Source organism: Bos grunniens, chromosome 3, assembly GCF_055505025.1.
Source record: "Bos grunniens cultivar Pamir isolate PY7600 chromosome 3, Bosgru_T2T1.0, whole genome shotgun sequence".
In the NCBI taxonomy this organism is placed as follows: Eukaryota; Metazoa; Chordata; class Mammalia; order Artiodactyla; family Bovidae; genus Bos; species Bos grunniens.
The window spans coordinates 27008108-27020962 of NC_141167.1; the positions used below are offsets into that span (position 1 = coordinate 27008108).

A 12855-nucleotide genomic window follows, 5' to 3' on the forward strand; every position below is an offset into this window, starting at 1 on the left:
ATCCCAATCCAAAAAACATTTATTGAGCACCTAAAACTGAAAGAGGCCATCTTGATGCATATAATATAAAGGTAGACAAAATAACATAATACACCCTGATGCATCTATCACTCAAATTTAATACATATCAATATTTCCTCCAAAAAGGGGCCATGTACAAGGGTCTGTGGGCACTGAGTGATGAGTCAGGAATTGTGTGAATTGAAATCATGGAATCAGAGGGATAGAGCTGAACAGATCTTTCCACTCAGTTAATCCAAATCCACTGTTTTTCAAAAGGGCAAACTGAGATCCAGAAACAGGAAATAAGATGCTCAAGGTCACACAGTAAACTAGTGGCAGAAGCAGGATAAAACCCTCAGTCTCCAAACACGTAGGCTAGTACTTTTCCCTCCATGCTTCACTACAGTGAGCATTTATACGTATGTTTCAAAACCACATTTTGAACAGATGTTGCAGTGAAAAAGAAAAAAAGAAGAATGGGTTTTTCATTTGCCTTTCCTGAGAACAAAAAAGATAAAAAAAAAAACAGTGGGCAGGCCTGAACATTCCTAGGTTTTTACTTTAACTGCTCCTAACTCTATGAAACAAGAGAAGACTCTACACATGGACATCACCAGATGGTCAACACTGAAATCAGATTCATTATATTCTTTGCAGCCAAAGATGGAGAAGCTTTATACAGTCAGCAAAACCAAGACCAGGAGCTGACTGTGGCTCAGATCATGAACTCCTTATTGCCAAATTCAGACTTAAATTGAAGAAGGTAGGGAAAACCACTAGACCATTCAGGTATAACCTAAATCAAATCCCTTACAATTATACAGTGGAAATGAGAACAGATTTAAGGGACTAGATCTGATAGACAGAGTGCATGATGAACTATGGACAGAGGTTCGTGACACTGTACAGGAGACAGGGTGCAAGACCATCCCCATGGAAAAGAAATGCAAAAAAGCAAAATGGCTGTCTGAGGAAGCCTTACAAATAGCTGTGAAAAGGAGAGAAGTGAAAAGCAAAGGAGAAAAGGAAAGATATACCCATTTGAAGGCAGAGTTCCAAAGAACAGCAAGGAGATATAAGAAAGCCTTCCTCAGTGATCAGTGCAAAGAAATAGAGGAAAACAATAGAATGAGAAAGACTGGAGATCTCTTCAAGAAAATTAGAGATACCAAGGGAACATTTCATGCAAATGGGCTCAATAAAGGACAGAAATGGTATGGACCTAACAGAAGCAGAAGATATTAAGAAAAGGTGGCAAGAATACACAGAAGAACTGTACAAAAAAGATCTTCATGACCCAGATAATCCCAATGGTGTGATCTCACCTAGAGCCAGATAACCTGGAATGTGAAGTCAAGTGGGCCTTAGGAAGCATCACTACGAACAAAGCTAGTGGAGGCAATGGAATTCCAGTTGAGCTATTTCAAATCCTAAAAGATGATGCTGTGAAAGTGCTGCACTCAATATGCCAGCAAATTTGGAAAACTCAGCAGTGGCCACAGGACTGGAAAAGGTCAGTTTTCATTCCAATCCCAAAGAAAGGCAATGCCATAGAATGCTCAAACTACCACACAATTGCACTCATCTTACATGCTAGCAAAGTAATGCTCAAAATTCTCCAAGCCAGGCTTCAACAGTATGTGAACTGTGAACTTCCAGATGTTCAAGCTGGTTTTAAAAAAGGCAGAGGAATCAGAGATCGAATTGCCTACATCCGCTGGATCATTAAAAAAAGCAAGAGAGTTCCAGAAAAACATCTATTTCTGCTTTATTGACTATGCCAAAGCTGTTGACTGTGTGGGTCACAACAAACTCTCGAAAATTCTGAAAGAGATGGAAATACCAGACCACCTGACCTGCCTCCTGAGAAATCTGTATGCAGGTCAGGAAGCGACAGTTAGAACTGGACATGGAACAACAGACTGGTTCCAGATAGGAAAAGGAGTTCGTCAAGGCTGTATATTGTCACCCTGCTTATTTAACTTATATGCAGAGTACATCATGAGAAACGCTGGACTGGAAGAAACACAAGCTGGAATCAAGATTGCAGGGAGAAATCTCAATAACCTCAGATATGCAGATGACACCACCCTTATGGCAGAAAGTGAAGAGGAACTAAAAAGCCTCTTGATGAACATGAAAGAAGAGAGTGAAAAAGTTGGCTTAAAACTCAACATTCAGAAAACTAAGATCACGGCATCTGGTCCCATCACTTCATGGTAAATAGAGGGGGAAACAATGGAAACAGTGAGAGACTTTATTTGGGGGGGCTTCAAAATCATTGCAGATGATGACTACAGCCATGAAATTAAAAGATGCTTGCTCCTTGGAAGAAGAGTTTGACCAATCTAGACAGCATATTCAAAAGCAGAGACATTACTTGGCCAACAAAGGTCCATCTAGTCAAGGCTATGGTTTTCCAGTAGTCATGTATGGATGTGAGAGTTGGACTATAAAGAAAGCTGAACGGTGAAGAATTGATGCTTTTGAACTGTGCTATTGGAGAAGACTCTTGAGAGTCTCTTGGACAGCAAGGAGATCCAACCAGTCCATCCTAAAGGAAATCAGTCCTGAATATTCATTGGAAGGACTGATGCTGAAACTGAAACTCCAATACTTTGACCACCTGATACGAAGAACTGACTCATTTGAAAAGACCCTGATGCTGGGAAAGATTGAAGGCGGGAGGAGAAGGGGATGGACGACAGAGGATGAGATGGACATGTGTTTGAGTAGACTCCAGGAACTGGACAGGGAGGCCTGGCATGCTGTACTCCATGGGGTCACAAAGAGCTGGACACAACTGAGTGACTGAACTGAACTGACTTATGGTCCATCAATAGAGAATCCACCTGCCAATGCAGGGGACACTAGTTCGAACCCAGAAAGATCCCACATGCCTTGGGGCAACTAAGCCCATGTTCCACAACTACTGAGCCAGCTCTCTAGAGCCTGCGCTCCACTGTAAGAGAAGCCACTGCAATTAGAAGCCCATAAACAGCAACAAAGGGTTATTTACCCCCTTCTCATTGCAACTAGAGAAAGCTCACGTGCAGCAATGAAGACCCAGCACAGTCAAAAATAAAAATTAAAAGACGCTTACTCCTTGGAAGGAAAGTTATGACCAACCTAGATAGCATATTCAAAAGCAGAGACAATACTTCGCCAACAAAGGTTCGTCTAGTCAAGGCTATTTCCTGTGGTCATGTACGGATGTGAGAGTTGGACTGTGAAGAAGGCTGAGCGCTGAAGAATTGATGCTTTTGAACTGTGGTGTTGGAGAAGACTCTTGAGAGTCCCTTGGACTGCAAGGAGATCCAACCAGTCCATTCTGAAGGAGATCAGCCCTGGGATTTCTTTGGAAGGAATGATGCTAAAGCTGAAACTCCAGTACTTTGGCCACCTCATGCGAAGAGTTGACTCATTGGAAAAGACTCTGATGCTGGGAGGGATTGGGGGCAGGAGGAGAAGGGGACGACAGAGGATGAGATGGCTGGATGGTATCACTGACTCGATGGACGTGAGTCTGGGTGAACTCCGGGAGTTGGTGATGGACAGGGAGGCCTGGCGTGCTGCGATTCATGGGGTCGCAAAGAGTCGGACACGACTGAGCGACTGAACTGAAACCACATTAGGGCTGGTCTTGGTGTGGAACACTCCTCTCCCAATCTCCCAGCCCCCCAACTCTTTGCCTAACTAATATTTTTCTGATCCTTTTGTTCTCAGCTTAAGTGTTACTTTCTCAGAAGACTTTGACTCTCCAGTCTAAAATTAGGTCTCTCTTTTTAACTTTCTTCATATCACTTGTGGTGGACTTACCTTACTTTTAGTGGAAGCCCATAGCTCAGTTGGTAAAGAATCCGCCTGCAATGCAGGAGACCCCGGTTGATTCTTGGGTAGGAAAGATCCCTTGGAGAAGGGATAGGCTACCCACTCCAGTATTCTTGGGCTTCCCTTGTGGCTCAGCTGGTAAAGAATCCACCTGCAGTGTGGGAGACCTGGGTTTGATCTCTGGATTGGGAAGATCCCCTGGAGAAGGGAAAGGCCACCCACTCCAGTATTCTGGCCTGAAGAATTCCAAGGACTATACAGTCTACGGGGTTGCAAAGAGTCAGACACGACTGAGCAACTTTCACTTCACTACCTTACTTTTATCTGTCCACCATTCCTTCTTTTATGGAACTGCTACTTTAAACAACTGTGGTGGAACTATAGGTTATAATACTTGCCTCCCCCAGCCACTGAAACAGGCATGTGACTCACAGGTGTCCAATCATAGTCTTCCCTGAGATTAATATATGGTGGTTGGGAGCAAGAATCCTCTTTTGCAGAAGTTGGAGGATATAAATCTGGAGCTGCCATCATTTATCTTATTCCCCATTCAGAGTCTGACTACAGAAAGAGGCTGAAGGGATGTGCAAAGTTGAGAAATACAGACCCAGTTGAGTCCTGTGACTAGTGGACTTCCCAGCTACATAAGCTAATACATTCTTTTTTAAAATTAAAGCTAGGTTGATTTGAGATTTTATCACTTGCCATAATGAGAGTCCTAAGTCATACAGAACATATCACAGTTTTAAACAGTATTATTGAGATATAATTTCCATACCATACAATTTACCCATTTACAAATTTTTAATTATATATTTACTTGTATGATTATTTGTTTAATGTCTCTTTTCCCCATTAGTTCCATGATAGTAAGAATCACACCTAAGTGCCAAGATACAACCTGTCTCAGAGTATATGCTCAATAAGTATTTTTCAATGTATAAATGTATGAGTGAATGAGTATCCTGTGCTGGATGGTTGGGATAATGAAAACAATTAGACGTAACCCCGACTACTGCTGAGGTGTAGTGTGAAACAGACATGTAAATAGCTGAGTTCTGGTAAGCAGTAGAGAAAAGCTCAGGAAGTTCAGTAGGACTGAGATGGGTTACCTTGACCTACGCAAATCTAACCAATTCATTAATGCCCTCTTTAAGTGTCTTCCTAAACTCTGTACTAAGAATTAATCTCACTTCTGTCTTTCTACATAAATTAGATAGATCTTTATTGGCTCTGTGTGTGTGTGTATATATATGTGTGCACGCGTGTGCACTAAATCACTTAAGTTGTATCCGATTCTTTGTGACCCCATGGACTGATTGTAGCCTGCCAGGTTCTGCTGTCCATGGGATTTCCCAGGCAAGAATACTGGAGTGGGTTGCCATTTCCTCCTCCAGAAGATCTTCCTGACCCAGGGATCAAACTGGCGTCTCCTGCATTGCAGGCGAATTCTTTGTTGCTGAACCACCGGGGAAGCCCCTTTATTGGCTCTGCTGCTGCTAAGTCAGGTCAGAAATGCATAATCTTAAGCAAGAACTTCATGAACCTATGCTGAACTTGACCTATCTTGAAGAGTTATGTTGAGAATTAAAAGAGATAATTAACACAAAGCATTTCATAGACTGCCTGGCTCAATATATATTATCTATTATTATAATATTTGCTGTATAGTGAGGTTAAGTGGTCAAAAGTGCTGCTCTGGAGCCAGAATTCTGACTCTACCTGTTACTAGCTATGTGATCTTAAACAAGTTACTCAACTTTTCTGTGCCTCAGTTTTCTCATCTCTACAAGAAATGTACCTAAATTAAATTAGGTACTTTTAAATTAAATGAGCATTACTTTAAAACACTTAGAATAGGGCCTGGCACATGGTAAATACCTAATAAATGTTTAACGAACTCACCTTTTAAAAACATTAGTCATAATGACTTGGTATGCTGGCTATATTTTTTCCTAATATAAAATTAACTCACCTTTTAAAAACAGTCTTGTTTAACCTTAAAGGGCTTGAGATGCTAATTATATTTTTTCCTAATATACACCAAAATATATACATAAAATCATCTTGAACACCCAGTGACATGAATCTCTTAATTGGGGAAGCGCTAATCTAGACTCATACAACCCAATGAATTTTGGTTCCCTAAATACACAGGGCTGTTCCTCGCCTTTGCCAGTGTTATTCCCCCTGCCTGGATTGTCCTTGCCTTTCTTCCTCACTTGACTGCTCCTAATTATCTCCAAGGCCTAATTTGGAGTCAGGGAGCCTGACTCCTCCAGCTCTGTTTTCCTTGCAAATCAGGGACTTCCCTGGTGGTCCAGTGGTTAAGAATCCACTAGCCAATGCAGGGGACAGGGATTCAATCCATGCTTCAGGAATATTCCACGTGCTGCAGGGCAACTAAGCCTGTGCACCACAGCTACTGAGCCCAAGCACCCTAGAGCCCATGCTCAGCAGCAAGAGAAGCCATCACAATGAGAAGCTCAGCATCACAACTAGAGAAAGCCCAAGCACAGCAACAAAGACCCAGTGCAGCCAAAAATAAAATAAATTTAAAAAATATTTTAAAGACTTTCAAAGCAGACATAGAGACATAGAAGTAGAGAACAAATGCATGGATACCAAGGGGGAAGGGAAGGTAGTAGGAAGAACTGGGAGATAAAGATTGACACATATACACTATTGATGTTGTTCAGTCGCTAAGTCGTGTCTGACTCTTTTCGACCTCATGGACTGCAGCATGCCACACTTCCCCGTTCTTCACTATTTCCCGGAGTTTGCTCAAATTCATCTAACCATCTGCTGCCCTCTTCTCCTTTTGCCTTCACTATTTCACAGCATCAGGGTCTTTTTCAATGAGTTATCTCTTGATACGACACATAAAATGGATAACTAATGAGGACATACTGTATAGCACAAGGAACTCCCTTGTAATGTACTGTGGTGACCTGAATGGGAAGGAAATTCAAAAGGGAGGAGACAATATGTGTATGTATGGCAGATTCATTTTGCTGTACAGTAGAAAATAGCACAACATTGTAAAGCAAACTGTACTCAAATCAATATTAATTAAAAAAAAGACTCAGCATGGGCTTCACGTTCTCTGACCCAAACTGAATAGATGCCTCCTCTGTGTCCACAGCCCCTGGCGCATCCTTCTATCACAGCACTGATCACCTGGCTTATCACAGTTTCTGTCTCAGACCAGGGAACATAGCCTATTTTGCAGCACAGTACTTGGCATGGAGTAGGAGCTCAGAAAGTCATAATTAGAATGAAGTAAAATGAAGTAGCCAAATACTTGACTCCATAAAATTTTAATCAAAATATATTTTTACAGTGTTTACTCACTGCCAGACCATATGCCAGGCACTATGGGTATAAAGATAAACAAGACAGATAAGGAAACAAGTGCACCCAAGGGAGATGGGTACTGTGACTGTTGCATGCATAGGGTACTCTAAGTGGGGGAACCAAGAAAAGAGCTGGGGGAGGTGTGTTTTGAAAGTTGAGTGAGGGTTCAACAGCTAGATAAGAGTGGGAGATGGGGGATAAAAAAGAGCCTTTCAAACAGAAATGGCAATGTTGGTCCAGGGAAAGTGCAGGGCATCTCACAGACAGCAGGCTGAAGGCATAAGATAGCCAGAGGTCACCCATGTGTGGGCTTCGCCACGTGCTTACTGTCCTGTGAACCATGGGAATGGGTATAGACACATTCTATGGGCCCTGAGGACACCTGTGATGGGGTAAGAACCATCAAGAGCCAAATGGCCCACCCTCCCTATTTATTAAGCACCTTCAGTGTGCTGATTTCTATTCCAGGCCACACTGGAGAATAGGAGAGGGAAGAAAGAAGTATACGACGCTCCGCTATACATGTCCTCATAATATACATAATACAAATATATACAACACAAATTCACACTTGTATATTACACAATTTATCCACCTACCAGCCCAAATATCTGAACTTCAAAAACTGGCAGAGAATATAACTTTAAACTCCCTTCTCCTTAATACTTACAGCACTGAGGTTGTGAGAAATACTTAGGGAGACGGCTAAAAGCTAAGCAGTACATGTATTCTTCTAAAAGAAGACTTATCTAAGGTGATCCTATATTAAACCCCAATAGGGAAAAGAAAAGAAAAGCTTCTCTTTTAAGCAGGTGTAGGTAGGTGTCCCACTGTGTGGCCACTAAGACACACCTGAGACACCTGGGTGTCAATGGAGCACAAGGATCAAGGTGCATTAACCTTGCAAAAAGAGCATCATTGAGCAGCATGTTTAATCTACATTGTCTCGTGACTTCATACAGTCACCTTTGCTGTGAATTGTATTTTGGTGACAAAACATCAGTTTACACTGACAGAAACTGTAAGACACAGCCTACGATATACAGTGTTGTAGTTGCTATACAGGATGCTTAATATTAAGAACATCATCACACTCAACATATAGAGTCTGTTCTACAGTTGCCAGGCTTCCCAAGTGGTTCAGTGGTAAAGAATCTGCCTGCCAATGCAAGAGACACAAGAGACGTGGTTCAATCCCTGGGTTGGGAAGATCCCCTGGAGAAGGAAATGGCAACCCACTCCAGTATTCTTGCCTGGAAAATTCCATGGAGAGAGGAGCCTGGCAGGCTACGGTCCATGGGATCACAAAGAGTCAGATACAATTGAGCATACACACACTCAGTCTACAGTTGTCAGTGGAGAGCAGTGCTTCTCTGGAATAATGGGTTTGTTTTTATCTTAAAGACCATCTCTGAACCATGTAACTGATTATGTTTCCCTCTTTGCAATGGTTGCTAGGAAGCTCAAAGTGACTATTTCAGTCCAGCTCTTGCACATGCCCCAAACTTACAAAATATAGTTATCTCACCCCTGGCCTTCTCTTATGTTCTCCTACCCTTGCCTTCTTTCCCTTTGCTCCAATTGTCTCATTTTTTGGTTGATATACTATGACAATGTTATAAGATACCTCAAATACTTTGTGGAAGGAACTGGTTTAAAAAAAAGATTTCATATATTTAAATTTTATTTATACATCCAGTGTAACAAAATATACATGTATCATAAATAATGCATTACCTAGAATTCATTAGCATGAAGCCCACATGTATATGCCCTAAATATGAAACAACACACACAGAGCACATATGCACATAATTCAGGGTCACAGCACATCCTTAATGTCCCAAATACAAACACACACTTATTCCCTCCATTTGCCCCACTCCAGTGCACACATGCACCCACATGTGTCATGCACATACCAAGCTGCTCTGCGAGGAGCCGGCCCTTCTCAGTGGGAACAACCCTCTCTTCCTCCATATCACACTTGTTCCCCACCAGGATGACCTGGGCATTGTCCCAGGAGTAGGTCTTTATCTGAGTAGCCCTAAAGAGAGACAGGAAGAGGACTGTGTTACCGACACCCTCCTAGGCCAGAAAGGACCCCAAGAAGCTCACAGAAGCCCCTTCAACAAGGTTGCAATCCCACAAGCCATATGTTCAGGCCAATAAAAAAACCTTTTCTCGACAAGTTTTTGAAAGTGAGCATGTATTATTTCTATAATGAGAAATAAACTTTTAAATAGAGGAAATAAAACCAGACCTTTATATAGAGCATACATTTTTTGGGAAGCAGTCCCAAACACCTCAACACCTCACAGGTAGGAACAGTTACCCCCTCTTTGGTTTCCCTACACCTTTACTGTGGCATCTGTTATTACATTTGGCTGGATTTATCTGTCTCTCCTTGAGGGCAGAGATAGGTTTATTCTTTTGTATATATAATTTTATTTAGGTATTTATTTTTTATTCTTGGCTGTACTGGGTCTTTGTTGCTATGCCAGCTTGTCTCTAGTTGCAGCGAGTGGGGGCTACTCTTCAGTCCCCTGCACAGGCGTCTCGTTGTCGTGACTTCTCTTGTTGCAGAGCACAGGCTCTAGAGAGTGCAGGCTTCAGGAGTTGCAGCACATGGGCTCAGTAGTTGTAGCTCCCGGGCTCTAGAGCACAGGTTCAGTATGGAGCATGAGCTTTGTTGCTCCACAGCATGTGGGATCTTCCCAGACCCGGGATCAAACCCATGTCTCCTGCAATGGCAGGCGGATTCTTCTGCACTGAGCCACCAGGGAAGCCCCATCTTTGTAGTACCAGCCCCCCGAGCATAGAGCACAGAGAAGTCAGTGAATGTCTGATGAAGGAAGAAGCCAGCAAATAGTTAATCCTGAAGCAGATCTAAATAAACTCTGATCCTATCCTGATACTGACATTCAATCTAACTCAACCTTAACTGCAGACTGGACCAACTACCAACCCTGCTCCTCAAGCTGATTTCACTACCCATCTTCTCTTTAAGGGTGAAAAGCCACTTCATCAATGGATGGAATTCACTCAACCACCATTTGTGCTGAAACTACAGAGAGCCAGGTTCTGTGCTGGGCACTGAAGTTTAGATGGCAGATGGGTGCTAGGCTGGGACCAAGTTTCCCAGAGGCAAAACTGAAGGTCAGAGCTTGGAAAAGACAGATAGTCTTTAGCCTCAAGGCAGGGACCTGAAGCCAACTCCCTGTGCCTTCTGTGCCACTCTTCTGTCATCTTCCTCCCTCCTCCCACCTCCATCCACTCTCAGCTCCTAGATTAGCAACTTAGGTTATTCTTGGAGGAATCGTCACCAGGTGTTAAAGTCACTGTGTTCCTGAGGCAGGATGAACAGGGACTGATGGAGAAAGGGAAGGAGGTCAAGGCTGGCAGGGAATGGGCAGTGTGGAGATACTTAAAGAAAGAGCTAATCTCTTCATGATGGGAGGTGAGGATGGAAGGAGATAGAGAGAAGGTAGAAGGGAGGAGGAGGGAAAAGTCATGACTGGAGGGAAGGGAGAGAATAAGAAAGGGGAATAAACAGAAGGAAAAAGGTATAATGAGAGAGGAAGAGAAAAAAGAGGGAGGAAAGGAGAAAAAAAGGAAGGTGGAGAAAAGGAGTTGTTAAAAGGAAACAGGGAGAAAGGAGGAAGAAGGGGATGACCAAGAGGCTGAGAAGGAGAACATGTGTGACAGGCATGTGGGTGGCACCCTAGACTGCTGTTCAGAACTGGGAAGTGGGGGTAGGCAGCCTGAAAGGTCACTCCCAGCTCAAGGCTCCAAGGAATCAATGGCGCCTCACATAGTCATGGCAACTGTTCCTTGGCAGAAGCGAAGTCTTCAAAGGGTAGCTGTTGGGCAAAAAAGAGCAGAAGACAAGCTTGGCACTGGCCAGCACTGCTGAGCTGTGCCCAGCCTGCTCTGCCTCTCTGACTGTGGATAAGAACCAGGCACAGATTCTCCATCTTCCACATTCTTATCCTCTCCACTGAATAGGGACACCCAGTCCTGGCCTTCCCTCTTCACCTCTCCTTCTCTTCATGCTCCCTTCTCCTTGTGAGTAATTTTCCAGGGAGAAAGAAGTAAATCAGCAGTCTCCAACCTTTTTGGCACCAGAGACTGGTTTGATGGAGGCAGTTTTTCCAGGATCGGGGTTAGGGGGGTTTAGTTCAGGCAGTAAGGCAAGAGATGGGGATGTGGCCTGGAGGGTTGGGGGCCCCTGATATAAGTTGCTCAGAGGCTATACCTCTAGGGAATTGTGTCAGATTCTATTGTATATTGAACTGTTATGAACTTGACCCCCACCCCCCAGCCAAGGGATACACTTTATAGGAAAACAATATGTGGATTAATTTAGTACTCTGTCCAGAATGATTTTTCCTAAAACACTAATCTGAACCTGTTGTTTCCCAGTTCAAATGTCCTCACTTACAAATAAAATCCAAATTCCCTACCCCAGCACATAAAATCCTTCATGACCTCTGTTCTTCTTACCCTCTCACCTACCTTCTTGCCTTTGCACATCTGTACTCTTTTTCTGCAACATTCTTATCCATTTGTCCCTCTGGCTAATTCTTGTCCATCTTCAAACTGTAGTATGTATGTCAGCAATTCCAGGACACATTCCCTAGCTCCCCAAGCTAGGTTTCTACGGCCCGGGTACCACTCTCATCACTGCACCTGTCCCAGGATACTGTCAGTGCCTGCTCACTGTTCTATCCTCTCTGCTCATCTGTGAACGTTGTGAAGACAGGAGCCACGTCTTATTCATCTGGTTTTCCCTAACACATAGTGTAGGGCTTAGCACATGCTAGAGTTTCATGAACAATCTGATGAATGGATGAATGAATGACTCTCATACCAGTCTTGGACAGCATTGAAAGATTCCTCATTGGTGATGTCATACATCAGAATGAAGCCCATGGCTCCGCGGTAATAGGCTGTGGTGATGGTCCGGTATCGCTCCTGCCCAGCTGTGTCCTAGGTGGGAAAAGGAAGGAGTCAGCCTCACAGAAAGTCTGTTTTTGTTTCTAAAAAGTCCCTAGGACAATTAACTAATAATCCAAAGTATACTTAAGGAGCATCTATTATTTATCTTGTATTTGGTGACTATAATAAAATGGTTTTTGAAACATCATAGAAATGAGTAAGAAAATAATTAAAATCCCAGTAGAAAAATGAGCAGGAGGAAAGAACATTTCACAAAAGAACTGTAAATAGATAATTATTATATTAAAAGATTTTTCTTTGTTTTTAATTATAATTCCTGTTACAGACAAGGATGTAGTAAGATGTACAACCTTACACCTTGTTTCTGGGAATGGAACTTGGTTCAGTCTTTCTGGAAATCAATTTGGAAGTCCCAAGAGTATTAAAAATATTTGTACCCTTTGGCCTGGAAATTTTTCCTTCTAAAAACTTTTTTACAAAAATAGAAAATCAGACTAACAATATTTATGCACAAAAATTTTGGTTACAACTCTATTTAAACAGTGTAAAACTATCATTAACATATATCCAACTTTAGAATGGTTATGTGTTTATTTATATAAGATGGAACAATGCTTGTATGTGCAATGTAATGTCAGTTTCATAACGATATTTGCAGAGAAGAAAACTGGAAAGAAACACATCAGAAGGTTAATAGTGACT

The 12855-nt window shown here is 42.5% G+C and overlaps 1 protein-coding gene across 5 annotated transcripts in view; it reads right to left on the reverse strand.

Moving 5' to 3' along the window:
- RAB3B (RAB3B, member RAS oncogene family) overlaps positions 1–12855 on the reverse strand; it is a 71130-nt gene that overhangs the window by 12173 nt on the left and 46102 nt on the right. For 4 of the 5 annotated variants that reach the window (XM_086388190.1, XM_086388208.1, XM_086388216.1 and 1 more), the window contains 2 exons: positions 12065–12183; positions 9114–9238 (listed from right to left, as the gene is read on the reverse strand). In XM_086388190.1, coding sequence (XP_086244316.1) covers positions 9114–9238; positions 12065–12183 — 244 coding nt within the window. The remainder of the gene's footprint in view (positions 1–9113; positions 9239–12064; positions 12184–12855) is intronic. The other variant, XM_086388227.1, reaches the window with a different exon arrangement.